Raw genomic sequence first — 13,831 nt, forward strand, 5'->3', positions numbered from 1 at the left:
TTGGTGATGAGCCTGGTGGCCGTGTTAGATGCAGACTGAAGGGGGAAGGAGCCAAGGGCAGCTGCGGGACTCCAGGCCAGAGCAGACGGGGGCATGAGGATGATGCCAGCAGCCGTCGTCGGTGGGGCGCCTGCTAGGTGTCACACGTGGTGCTGCACCCCTTCCACCCGCGGCTTCATTTTGTAACAACTCTGGAAGGCAGAGACTGCTCTGTCCACTTGCAGGGGAGTAAGGGAGATGTCGAAGGCGCAAGCACCTTGCCCAGAGACCCTGAGCTCACAGGAGGCAGCATCAGGACATGACCAGGCCTGTCCCGCTCCAGAGCTCATGCACTTGACCGCTGAGCTTTGACTCACAAGGGTGCTGACAGAGGTCAGCTTTGAAACATTCTCCCAATTATCAGGCTTGATGGCAGCTAGATAAGGGGAGGATGGGAGAGGGCTGCGTGAAGGACACTAGAGTGACTTGGAGATCAGATCTATTGCTTGGAAGTCTGGGTAGATGATGAGACATGAGATGAAGATCAAGGCAGGAGCACACGGTTGCTGAATTTTTTGTTTTGCTTGTTTGGTTTTGAGGGATGAATGCGAAGGTAAGGGGAGGTAGACACTGTAGTTTTACAGAACCTTCGAGGACCAGTGGCCTTGGATGTGAGAGACTTGGAGCTTGGCCAGTAGTAAACAGGCTGGCAGGGGCAATCTGGAAGTCGCCTGGGGGCTGGAGATTGCAGAGTGCTAGACAGGGCTGAGTTTTTTCCCTTGTGGGGAGCTTGAGGAGGTGTGGTTTTAGCCTCCTTGAGGTCCTGAATGACTCTGAGACTCCCTGTGGGGGAGTCAGAAAGAGCCTTTTGACTGGTGACTTGCAGTTCGAGCAGAATAGGAGGGAGTGGGCCTTCAGTGGGCCGAAGACCGACTGGCAGAGGGGGCTGCGCGTGCGCGACGGTGGGAGCTGGCTGTGGGGTGGGGGTGGGAGAGGGCCCATTAGGGGGCGATCGCTATTCTTAGGAGAGTTACATGGTGTTTTAAATCAAGTCAGACGAACTTCTGTTGTGCAAGATTATCATAGACATACCACCACCATGTAATATTAAAGCAGCCTTTTGTTTAAAAACAGATAAACAAATAGAGCTTTTACCAGATTTATGATGGCAGGCGCATCACATCATTTCTCATGTACACCATCAAGAGAAGTTCTTAGAAACTTTTGATTTAGGATCCTGAAATCTCATGGAAGGAAAATGAATGTTTACTAACTCGCAACAGAGGTTACACCTGCCCAGACACTCCCCTGAGTGTACAGTAGTGAAGTTGTATCCACACTCAAGGGTCATAGGAAAAGGGCTGAGATGGAGGTAGTTATTCCTGGCTTGACAGTGTTGTGAATAAATAGTTGTAGGAGTCTTATGCTTTTCACTGTCACAGCATCTGACTTCCATGACTGCTCTATAGACTAGAGAAGGCGCGAGTGCCGAGACCTTTCACTGCTCCTCACCCCGGGTGACCTTGGCTCTCTAAGGTTCCTCAGAACTGAGCCATGTGCCCCTAGAAGGCCCCTCCATCTGGCTCGCACCACCTCTGTTCTGCTGCCCCTCAGGACAGAATTGTGAAAGTGACCTGAAGAGTGTGACAAAGCGTGGAACTTTGTTGATCACACCCAGTTGGTCCCTTTGACTGGGCATAGTAAGATTGGAAATGGGCTTGCATAGAATTACCCCAGCTCTGAGTCACAAGGCTGTTAAACCCAATGAATGCTATTTAATCTTACCTGCCAAGGGAAATGAAAAGCTTCCTGATGAGATAGTAACAGCATTCAAAACATCACTCATAGGGAATTCTTCGACAGTCCAGTGGTTAGGACTAGGCACTTTCTTCACAGGGCCTGAGTTCTATCCCTGGTCAGGGAACTAAGATCCCACATGCAGTGCAGCAAAAAAGCAAACAAAGCCCTCTTTATTTTTTATTTTATTTTATTTTTTTTATATTCGAGTTTATTCTTCATTTAACTTTTAAACACTACTATAGTTGAATATTAAAACAAAAGCAGGTAGTGAGCATATTATGATTATAGTCCTTCACTCAATCACTACTGCAAATAAAACACCAGCAGTGAGTGTTATTCACAGGCCCTACTAAGAGGTCTGACACTGAACACCACCCCGAGGATGATGTTCGTCATCCTCATACGCTTCTCCATTGTAATGGCGCCGTCTTTCCTGATTTGGATCAAAGTCCACTAATTCTACCTGGTCCATTTCATCAGTCTCTTCTACTTCCTTCCTCTCAGGCAGAAGTTTTTCCAGCAAAGAGAGTTTATCAGGAGAGAGAAAGCCATTCTCAGGAAAGTTTACCTTAAATTCAATGATTAGGCGACCCTTTTCATATGGCCTATGGTAAATTGGCATGCCTTCATTTAGCACACACTTGATATCTCCATGCTTGACAATCTGACCCGGATGAGAAGTGATGACTATGGTTCGGTTGTCAAGAGTAGATATTGGCTTCTGGAAGCCACACAATGCCTCAACCAGCTGTATGTCCATACACATGAAAAGGTCTTCTCCTCGTCGAGTAAAAACAGCATGGTCCTTCTGATCTAAAACAATGATAATATCTCCTGGCTCCAGTCCTGGTTCTTGGTCTCCTTCACCATGGAATGTTATCTTCTGGCCATCTTTCATGCCTTTGTCAATATGAACTTCTAGAATTTTCTTTTCTCGAACTATCTTCCTTCCGTTGCAGCTTTTACATCTATCTTTAGGACTGATCCGCTCCCCATGGCCCTGGCACTCCATGCAGACAGACTGAATTTGCTGAACCATTCCAGGTCCTATCTGATGAATTCTTATTTGCATTCCAGTACCTCGACAATTGGGACAGCATTCTGCTGCTCCTTTCTTACCACCTCGGCCTTCACATTTGTCACAGATCACATTCTTTTGCAGAGCTAGTTTTCTTGTTGCACCATTATATAAATCTTCTAAAGTTACTGTAAGTTGATGCACAACGTTTTTACCTCTCCTCTCTCTCTGCATCCTGCCTCCTCCTCCGAAAAACATATCAAAGATGTCCATGGGGGAGCCAAAACCACCACCTGCTCCACCTTCTTTAATTGCCTGTTCTCCTCCTTTGTCATATAATTCCCTTTTCTTTGCATCAGAGAGCACTTCGTAAGCTTGAGAAATCTGTTTAAACTTCTCGCCTTCATTTGGATTCTTATCAGGGTGGTACTTCAAGGCCAGTTTCCTGTAAGCCTTTTTCAATTCTTCTTGGGTGGCATTGGGTTTGACCCCCAAAACATCATAGTAAGTGGTTTCTTTCACCATTTTCTATAGCCTGTGAGCGGGCCGATGCCGGTGTGGGGGAGCGGGAAGGAGCGCGTTGCTGTGCGCAGCTCGGGCAGCTGCCGCTCCTCCGCCTTTCACCGAGCATTCTGGAAAGTTCCCAAAGCCCTCTTTAATCATAAAGTGGAGCAGCTGAGGCTCCGCTACAGCCCTGCCCTGGCCCTGGGATCCTGAGGCTCTGTCCTGCCAGGTCTGGGGTAGGACCTATCTCCAGAGAGAGACCTGAAGATTTCCCAACAGAGGGGGGAAGGAAAAGCTTAATAGCTTCCTTGTCTTCTTGACAAAGATGTAAATTCAAATTTTGACCTCCTGAACTCACTTGAAAGTAGAGGAGCCTGGAGGACATTAGAAAGGCCTAGGGAGCAGTCTGGGGACAGAGGTGACTTGGTGGCAAGAGCTGAATCGTGAAGGCAGATGTGGCCACTCTGGTGCTGCTCCACTGGCATGTGGAGAGCTTGGGTGTTTGTTTGTTTGTTTGTAAAGCAGTCTCTCTTCAAAAGAATTGAAAACAAGGTCCCACAGAGAGATCTGCACATCCATGTTCATATGAAGCAGAATTTTCACAGTATTAGAAGGTGAAAGCAGTGTGAACGTCTGCCAACAGATAAATGGATAAAAATTGGTCCCCACACACAGTGGAGTATTATTCAGCCTTACAAAAGGAAGGGCATCCTGTCACATGGTACAGCCTGGGTGAACCTTGAGAACACAGTGCTAAGTGAAATAAGCCAGTGCCAGAAGCACAGGTACCGCATAGGTCCACATCTAAAACAGCCAGACTCTTAGAAAACAAGGGTGGTTGCCAGGGACTGGGGAAGCAGAGAGGGGACTCACTGCTGTTCAGTGGCTATAGAGTTTCAGTTTTGCAAGGTGAGAAGAGGGCTGGAGTTGTGGTGTCCAGCCACGCACATCTAGTTAATCCTCCCGTTTACTTCAAAGTATTAAGCTGGTTTATTCTGTATTATGTGCTTTTTTTTTTTTTAACCACAACTCTTTTTTTAAAAAAAAGCAAGCAGGGTAAAGCAGAGGAGGTACCTTTTGCTGTTTCAGTTGTCGGCCTCCAGTGGCCAGCCTCCGGGGGAAGGTGGTGGAATGAGGGCAGCCACTCTGCTACAGTTATTGAGGGTCACTGTGAACGAGGCGGCACGCTGAGTTGTTCTGTGCACTCCTTCCCGGTTCCCGGAACGTCATGTTGGCTCTGTGAGGCAGGCAAGATTGTCTCTCTTTTGCCAGCGAGGAATCCAGTCATTTACCCAGGAATACACAGTCCACAGTAGCAGGGCTGTGGGACGCAAACCCAGCTCTGTCTGAATTAGAGTTGTTAACTCCATTCTCAGCGACCGGGTTTGCCGAGAACGACCATGCAATGAATCGATTTGTCCATTCGTTCACTGAAAGTCACGATTGTGTGCCAGGCACTGTGCTGGGTGCTGAAGACCCTGGGGGCTTAGGTGCTGACTTTGTCAAGCTTACTGCCACCTGGGATGAGAGACAGTGAGCAAGAAGAGATACAAGTGAGGAGCCGATGACAGATTTTGGTAAGTGGTACAAAAGGAGCCCATGAGAGCACTGTGATAGAGGACTGATCATGGGGGAGACTGGGGGATGACTTAGTTGTTTAGAAGCGGTGTTCAGAGCCGATCTCACCAGGCCTGTGACCCTGGGTAGGGAGATGTTAGCAGCCGGGAGGGGCCCCAGGTGCTGTCCCCACCCAGGCTCTCTGGAGCCTACAGGAGCCTCACAGGGCTGTGATCCATGTGGCATGGCTGTAATAAAGGATGAGAAACCCAAACATTCCCTCCTTAAGGGCGGGTGGGGGTATGAGGGGAGGGGAACCAGGATTAAGGCGGTCAAAAGGGGTAAGCTTCTAGTTACGAGAGAAGTAAGGACTAGGGATGCGGTGTATAGCATGATAAATATAACGAATACTGCTCTGCATTATATATGAAAGTCAAGAGAAAAAATCCTGAGTTCTCATCACAAGCAAAAAAAAATTTTTTTCTTTAATGTTGCATCTGTATGAGATGATGAATGCTCACTAAACTTCTGTGGTCATCGTTTCATGCTGTAAGGAAGTCAGATCACTAGACTGTACACCTTAGAGTTACTCAGTGCTGTATATCAATGATGTCAGTAAGACTGGAAGAAAAATAAATGGCGAGAAGGTAGAAGTCAAAGAGGAAAAAAGCCAAGAACTGTTCCGTCAGAACTGTAAACTATGTCCCCAGACGGCCTCGTGATGAAAGAATCCCAGGCCTGCCAAATTCCAGCAGTGTTCCCTTGGGCCCCGGGTCACCTCACCTCTGCGCCTCGAATTTCTCATCTGTGTGAGGAGAAAAAGAAACCAGAACTTCTCCCTGGGTTGACTTCTGGTAGCATTAGCAGTGGCCATAGGATGGTTAAAACACTGCCTGGCTTACCTCTCCTCCGGTCGGGCTAAATCCTGACGCTCATTTGGTTCTAATAGCCCCATTTTGAGAGAGACGTAGACAAAAGAGAGGGTATTCAAAGAGCAGGTCACTAGAGAAGGAGTGGGTTGAATTCAGGATGCTTACTTTGCACTGCGGAGGTGAATACCAGAGTATGAAATGACGACCTTCAACTGTGTGAAAGGCTGATGTGCAGAGGGAGTGGCTGATCACACAGTGACGAGTGCTGAGCTGCTCGGCGTCCATTCAAAAGGCAGATCTAAAACCCGGGCGCCAGGTCCGGCTAGGAAAAGAGCTTTTTAATAAATTGTTGTAAGTGATAATAAGCTCCCGGGTCATGGAGGTACTCAAATGAGAGTGGATAACAGGCTGTTGTAGGGTCTTGATTGAGAAAGAGTTTGCCCTGCATGCACTGGCCCATCCCCCCATCCTGGATGTTTTGAAGTTACTTTAGGACCATGGCTTTAGGCGGGAAGTAGATGGACTATGTTTAGGAGTAGGTATTATATTTAGTTGTGGATGACGTGTCCTTATGCGCCACTACAGAACTGAAACCAAAAGATCCATCTATATTTATTAGAAGTTTGAAGTGTAAAGGAGCTCTCCGTGGTGTCTGACCCTGGTCACATATTCCTTTCCTTTTTTTGGCTGTTCTGGGTCTTTGTTGGGGCACATGGGCTACTCTGTAACTACTGTTGTGAACTTTCTAGTTCACAGTGCAGGCTTCGTTGCCCTGTGGCATGTAGGGTCTTAGTTTCCCGACCAGGGATCGAACCTGTACCCCCTGCATTGGCAGGTAGGTTCTTAACCACTGGACCTCCAGGGAAGTCCTCCAGTCAATCTTCAAAGCTCTCTGGCCCAACTCCACCAGCCACTCACTTCTTCACCTGCTGCTCTTTGTAACAACTCACATAGTTTAGGAAATGGGCTACATTTTCCATTCATATACTTCTTGTTGTTGCTGTTGTTCAGTCGCTAAGTTCTGTCTGACTCTTTGCAACCCCATGAACTGCAGCACTCCAGGTTTCCTTGCCTTCACTATCTCCCAGAGTTTGCTCAAACTCATGTCCACTGACGTGGGACCGCTGACATCAGTCTGCAGTGTAGACCGAGCCTGGGAGAGGGGTGAGGAACAGCGCCCCTCCCAGGGGAGAGCCGGAGAGCTCAGTGTAGAGGAGTGTTTAGTCCTGAGAGGCTCAGACATGCCCACTAAGCCTGCAAGCTGTCTAGCCTGCAGTCTCTGTCCCACACTGGAAAAATTCAATTAAAACAAAGCCAATGTAATTCTGAAATAAAACCATATCCAGGGCAAACTATTTACTATTTTGCTTTTTTGAATTTTTACTTTTAAATTTAATAAAGTAATTTACTTTTTGAACTTGAAACAACATGTGGGCTTCAAGTGCGTTTTCATGTAACATGATTGACTTTGGACGGTGCAGGTTCTGACGAGTTGCCTTTCAAGGTAGCCTCTGTTGGTCCCCACCCTCCCTCTTTCCCCACCTCCTCATCCCCTGGGCCCCCATCCTGCTTTCCGAGTTTCTCTGTGGGTTAGAGCAGGTCTGGGCAGAGAGCAGAGTCTTTTCACTGGGACACTGGCCTTGCACAGCCTCCCTGAAATGCTGATGACCAAGCCAGCTCAGTCTAGTCTCTAACCTAGAAAGGGACCTTCCAGTCTCAGCACACATTGGCTTTGGCTTTTGATAGGAAGCTTCCAGGTTCAAACCTATCTTGGTTGATGGCAACACCACCCTTCCAGTGGCTTAGGGCAAACACCCTGGACTCATCCTTGAAACCTGTGGATGCGATTTCCTTCATGGGCTCCATCTAAGTCCCTTAGGAAACCTTGTCAGCTCTACTGTCAGAAGGTCCCAGGCTCCAGACACTTCTCTTCCCGTCCGTCTCTAACCATCCTGGCCCAGGCTATTGTCGTCTCCTGCCTGGATCCCTGCCATCCCCTCTTGACAGGCTTCCTGCTCCTCCTCTTGGTTTTCCTGCAGTCTGTTCTCGACACGGCCAGCAGCTGCGTCCTGTGGGGCACGCGTCAGACCTCGTCAGCCCTCCGCTCCTAGCCCCCGCCACCCCGGGGGCTGCCCAACTCAGAGCAGCCCGGGTCGTCACCATCGTCCACACCGTCTGCTGCTCACCTCTTGGGCCCCGTCCTCTTCTGCTCACCCACGACTGCTCCCGCTCAGCTGTCCTGAACAAACAGGCACATTGCCACCTCCAGGTCCTTGCAGCAGCCCATGCCTCTGCCTGGGATGCTCTTCACCTGCAGGATGGCTCACTGCCTCACCTCTGAGTCCCTGGTCCAGTGTCACCCTCTTAGGAAAGCCATTCCAGCCCCTATATTTAAAACCATGGCCTTACATCACCTCCCTAGCCACGACGCTCCTTGTCCCGCTTCCTTGCTTTGCTTTTCTCCGTTGCACTTACTGCTCTCTCTCACTGTCTCTCAGCACTGGAGGCGTGCTGTCCCACTGCCTTCTGTCATCCATTAGGTGGTTTTTATTTTTATTTTATTTTTGCTTTTGTTGGCTGTGTTGGGTCTTCACTGTGGCATGCGGGTTTTTTCTAGTTCCGGCATGCTAGAGGCGTCTCTTGTTGCGGAGCACAGGCTCTGGAGCGTGCAGGCTCAGTAGCTGTTCCATGCAGGCTCTCTAGTTGCCACGTGGCATTAGTTTCCCTGTGGCATGTGGGATCTTAGTTCCCCGATCAGGGATTGAACTCACATTCCCCTACATGGGAAGGCAGATTCTTAACTATTGGACCACTGAGGAAGTCCTGCTCTTACTATTGTTTAACACACAGTTTCACTTATTTATTTGGTTTATTGTCTCCCCCCTAAACGAGAATGTGAACTCCAGGGTGGCAGAGAATTTTGTATCTCTTTTTTGTCTTTTGTTCTATTCTAGCATATTCTGGCATCTAGGACCGTGCCTGGCACAGGGTGTAGGTGCTTAGTAAACAGTTCTAAAATGAGTTAACTTTCTTTTCTGTATCAAACTTGTTCCTCTAAGTCTCTCAGACCTAAAGGGAAAAAATCCAGTGTTGTATTTTGATACTGGTACTGGGTGTGAATTAAATCCAAGAGCACGTCTCCATATTGTTCTGGGGAATCTCACAGTGTAAACAGTCTGGCATTGCTGGGTCACAGCTTTTATGGAAGGATAAAGTATGATGCATGAAACTCCAGTAAGAAAAGTGATAAATACATCATGACTCCATCTGGAGAAGTAGGTTTAGATTCGGGTGCCACCCTTAAGGGAGCGCTAGAGAAATAGGAGCTCTCTCAGAGAAGAGCAGTTGAGACGATGCCAGACATGCCAGCCATGACCCCATGTGCAGGAATGAGAGCGCTTGGCTTGGGTGGGAAAAGATTCTTGGGGAACCGGATTCCTTCTTGCAAATATGGGAGAAGGTGTCATGTAGATGATTAATAAGGCTTCAGGTCATCTCTTGCTCCCCTCCACCCCCTCAAAAGCAGACCAGCTTTGGTGGAACCTGAACATTAGGAGGGAGGGTCTCCTGAGGAGGGAAAGGTATCAAAAATATAAGCATGGTGGTGGTGCTCAGCTGTGTCCGACTCATGGCGACCCCGTGGACTGTAGCCCGCCAGGCTCCTCTGTCCATGGGATTCCCCAGGGAAGAAGAGTGGGGTGGGCTGCCATTTCCTGCTCCAGGGGATCTTCCCAACTCAGGGATTGAACTTGCGTCTCTGTGTCTCCCTCATTGGCAGGCGGATTCTTTACCACTATCACCACCTGGGAAGCCCAATATAAGCATACATTTACAAAAATATAGATACATTCCTCAGAGGGAGCCCATCAAGTGAGGGTCCTGGAAACTTCATCTTCTTCAGCCTCATGGGAAATCCACCACATTCAGTCTCCTACGCCAGCAAAACCAAGCTCCTCGGTCTCTCTCCAGACCATGTCCTCTCTTCCCTCCATGGCTTTTCATTAAGTTCTGTCTAGAACCTCCTTTTCTTAACATGTCTGCTTGGCAGTATCTACTCGACCTCCAGCCTCTGTTGAAAGGCTGCCCCTTCTCTGAGGCCTTACCCATGTCCTCTGGAAAGCTTAGCTGGTGGTAAACCTTCTCCTGCACCCTCACTGAGTCCCGTGCATGCCTCCACTGCAACCCTTGGGTTATTGTTTGGTTTGTCTTGATTTGTTTGTCTGGCTTCCCTTATACTGTGTATCTGTCAGGATGGGTTGGATTATGCTGTAGTAACAAGCAACTCCAAAAACCTCAGTGACTTAAAACCACAAAAGTTATTTCTTGCTCATGTTACATGTACATTACAGATCAACTTTTGTTCTCCCTTTAGGACCCAGGCTAACAGAATAGCTACGATCTGAAACATTTCCGAGTTGCCAGAGTAAACAGTGAAGCAAAGCATGTACTTTCTCTTAATGCTTTCCCCTGGAGATGACACATTTGCTTACATTTCACTGTTTACACCCAGCTGCAGGTGGGCAAGGGAAGCCAGTGTGTGCAGAAGGAAAGCACGCCCCAGATGGCTGGTGAAGAGCCTGAAGACTCCAGTAACTGAGTAGCTTCTGCAGTACAGCAATGACGTCTTTTCAAAAGTCCTTTTATACCCAGTACCAAGCACATAGTACTGAGCACATAGGAAGTCTTCAGCTATTTTTGAGTGAAAAATTAAACCTAGTGAGTAAAACCCCCAGGAAGGTAATTTTGGGGGTGCTTGCTATAAGGAATCATTTCTAACATCTTTTCAAACCCCATAGATGCTGAGCTCCCCGTCTCTGGAGACAGTCAAGCCTGGGCCAGCCTAACCACCTTGTAGAACTGGGTGGTTAGCCATCCTAACCACAGAAGTGACACTTTCAAGTTGATTCATGTAAAGTCGAACGATTGAAATACATGGTCTCTCGAGTCCAGTATTCTTGCCTGGTGAATCCCATGAACAGAGGAGCCTGGCAAGCTACAGTCCTTAGAGTTGCAAAGAGTCGGACACAGTTGTGCAACTGAGCACACAGCACAGGGTCCCTTTAATTCTGAGGCTGCTGTGTTTCTATTCTCATCACTCTTCTGAGCTTGAGAAAGAGTGAATTACTATTCACCATAGAGGTGACAACATCTGACTGGAGCAGGCTATTTCTGTTGATGACTTGACAGAAACAAGAACTGTTTGAAGGGGAAAAATGAGTAAAGAGTGCTGGCCCCAAGCCCTCCGCTGGGTGGTGATTCCTAAGTGTAGAAAGTATTGTGACCCACAGGTATCCAGAGAGGCCAGCCCTGGGCTTGACATGGCTTTGACACTTGAGGCCTTGGCTCAGAGACAGACTCCAGTTCTTTGTAACTCCTTTCTTTGTTTCAGCAGAAATCTGACAATTCCAGCCAGCAGATCTGCTGGGCTGCCAGGGTCCTGCCCACACACATTCCTGAGGCTGGACCATCTCCCTTATGTTCTTTTTGTTGTTGATTCCTGCTGACTAACCTCAGTCTAATCACTTAGCCCCACCGTAGCAGAGTTCTCTAGTCATGCTCTGGAGGAAACAATCCCTCCCCTCTTCTCACACTCTAAAAATGTTATACATGTGAAGGCTCATGAATGCCTCGTCAAGTTATTTATCTCGAAAAATAACACCATCCAACAAATTCTGCTTGTAAAAATCTTTGAGCCCTCTATAAGAAGGGTCAAAATTATGTAATTAATAATGTGGATAATGTAAAACTAATGAAAGGTAGTGAGTTTATCATTCAGTTAGTATTCAGAGTGAACGTGGCCTAAAAAAGAACAGAGAGTCAGAACATCGGGCTCATATATGAATCTGTCCCCTCCCATTTCTTGCCCAATAGCTCTCCAGTGCTCTGGGTACAGGAACGATAATAACCGACTCTGGAGGCCACTGGGATGGACTGAGAGCGATGAACGCGCTTTGCAGGCCACGGAGCACTTGGCGATAGAGAAGTGACTTTCTAGCATGGCAGTAGCGCCATCCAGGCAAATTGATCCGCTTGTGTGTGGTATTATCTTACACTTCAGAAGTCTCTGGCAGTGGAAGCCATTGATTTAATCCAGAGTTTATGGCAGTGGTTCACAGGTTCACAGTTCCAGCCACTGCTGCGACGGGGATCACCTGATTCGTGCCACACAGCGACTCTGAAAGGTTTGTCACTTACAGCCCAGACTGACTTCACAATGAGAACCTGCTGGCTGTTTGGTTTTACTTTGCTTGCACATCTGGCCCCCATACAACTTTTTGACACTTCTAGCACATGGGGCTCATTCAGTTTTTCAGCTATTCTGTGGGACTTCACACAAGTAGGTAATCTTTAGGATGCTTGTGATTAGGGTTAATTTCAAGGGTAAAAACTGTACTTCCAAGGACTCTGCCTCAATTAAATTGTACCCTAATGGATTGCAGAGTGTCAAGGGTCCAACAAAATGATCACAGTCATTGATGACTGGAAACAGATATTTGAAAACAGTGAGTGGTCAGATTCCTTCCATCTCTCTGACACAGGTAAATCCATGGTAGATGTAATTTATTGTTCCAGTTGAATGACTTCAGCAGGACAAGTTTGCCTAGTAAATGATAAGATAGTGACGCAAATTAGGGGCTCCATTTTGACATGGCCTTGGGATCTGCTGGGGCATCAGGACCCCCTCCTTCAGCCCCTCTCTTGTACCTCTTGTGCACGGGATGGTCATGTGACAGTGGAACCTCCTGGCTGTACATGAGCAGTTCACAGCCATTCTGTCTGCTGGCGACCCTATTTGCAGAGTTTGCTGCTTACTGGCACCATTCATTTTATTTATTTTCATCCTTACTGCTACTTTTAAAATTAAAAGCAACACATGACTGTACAAATTCAAACAATATAGAGGGCATAAAGTTTAAAAAAAGTAAATTCTCTTCTCCTTCCTGATAAAGTCATTATTGTTTAAAGGATCCATATTTATCCTTTGTTCTTCTGAATTCTTTTCATATTCAAGCAAATACAAGTCTAGATAATTATACGATGAAATCATATATTTTATTATGTAGTATATTACATATTTTATTATTTAAATGTCTTAAGAGATATATTTACATCAGTACGTATAGGTCTTAATCTAATAGCAGAAGTAAAACTGAAAAATTCACAAATATGAAGAAATTAAACAACACATTCTTGAACAACCAGTGGGTCAAGGGAGAAATCACAAGGGAAACTAGAAATACCTTGAAGCAAGCGAAAACAAAAACACAACCTAACAAAACTTTGATATACAGCAAAAGCAGTACTATGAGAGACATCGATAGTGATAAATACTTTCAGTAGAAAAAAGAAGAAAGAGGGGATTCCCTGGGGGTCCAGTGGTTAGGGCTTTGTGGTCCATTGCAGGGGAATGGATTCAGTCCCTGGTTGGGGAACTAAGATCCTCAAGTTGCATGGTGTGGTCAAAAAAAAAAAAAAAATCTCAAATCAACAGCCTAACTTTATACCTCAAGGAACTAGAAAAAGAAGAACAAACTCAACCCAACTGCCTTGAAACCAGATTTGGTGCAACCCCTATCAAAATCCCAATGACATTTTCTTGCAGAAATAGAAAATAATTCTAAAACCCATCTGGAATCTCAAAGGACCCTCAACAGTGATGATAATCTTGAGAAAGAAAAACAGCTAGAGACCTGGCACATCCTGATCTCAAACATATTACAGAGCGACAGCGATCAAAGCAGTGTGGTACTGGCATGGAGACAGACAGAGGCCTATGGAGAAGAATACAGAACCCAGAAACAAACCCTGTCATACGTGGGCAAATGGTCTTCAGCAAGGACGCCGAGGGGGCATGTCACATGGCACCACATGGGTGAACCTTGAGGACATTAAGTGAAAGAAGCCAGTCTCAGAAACACGAATTCTGCATAGTCCCACTTAACACGGGGTGTCTACAGTTGTCAGACTCATAGAAGCAGAAAGTAGAATGATGGTTTTCAGGGGCTGAGGAGGGGGCAAGGGGACCCACTGCTGTTCAGTGAGTCTAGAGCTGCAGTTTTCCAGGGTGAAAAGAGATCTGGAGACCCGCTGAACAACAGTG

General features: G+C 47.0%; 2 protein-coding genes across 2 annotated transcripts in view; one reads left to right on the forward strand and one right to left on the reverse strand.

The window, feature by feature from the left end:
* The window catches only part of ZHX3 (zinc fingers and homeoboxes 3), a 117,565-nt gene that overhangs the window by 86,612 nt on the left and 17,122 nt on the right, over positions 1-13,831 (forward strand). The window lies entirely within an intron of this gene.
* Positions 1,987-3,446, reverse strand: LOC120869332 (dnaJ homolog subfamily A member 1-like). Its single transcript, XM_040248605.1, has one exon. It carries the CDS (start codon positions 3,320-3,322, stop codon positions 2,129-2,131), a length of 1,194 nt encoding a protein of 397 aa, XP_040104539.1. The 5' UTR covers positions 3,323-3,446; the 3' UTR covers positions 1,987-2,128.

This window comes from Oryx dammah, unplaced genomic scaffold, assembly GCF_014754425.2.
Source record: "Oryx dammah isolate SB20612 unplaced genomic scaffold, SCBI_Odam_1.1 HiC_scaffold_10, whole genome shotgun sequence".
Lineage (NCBI taxonomy): Eukaryota > Metazoa > Chordata > Mammalia > Artiodactyla > Bovidae > Oryx > Oryx dammah.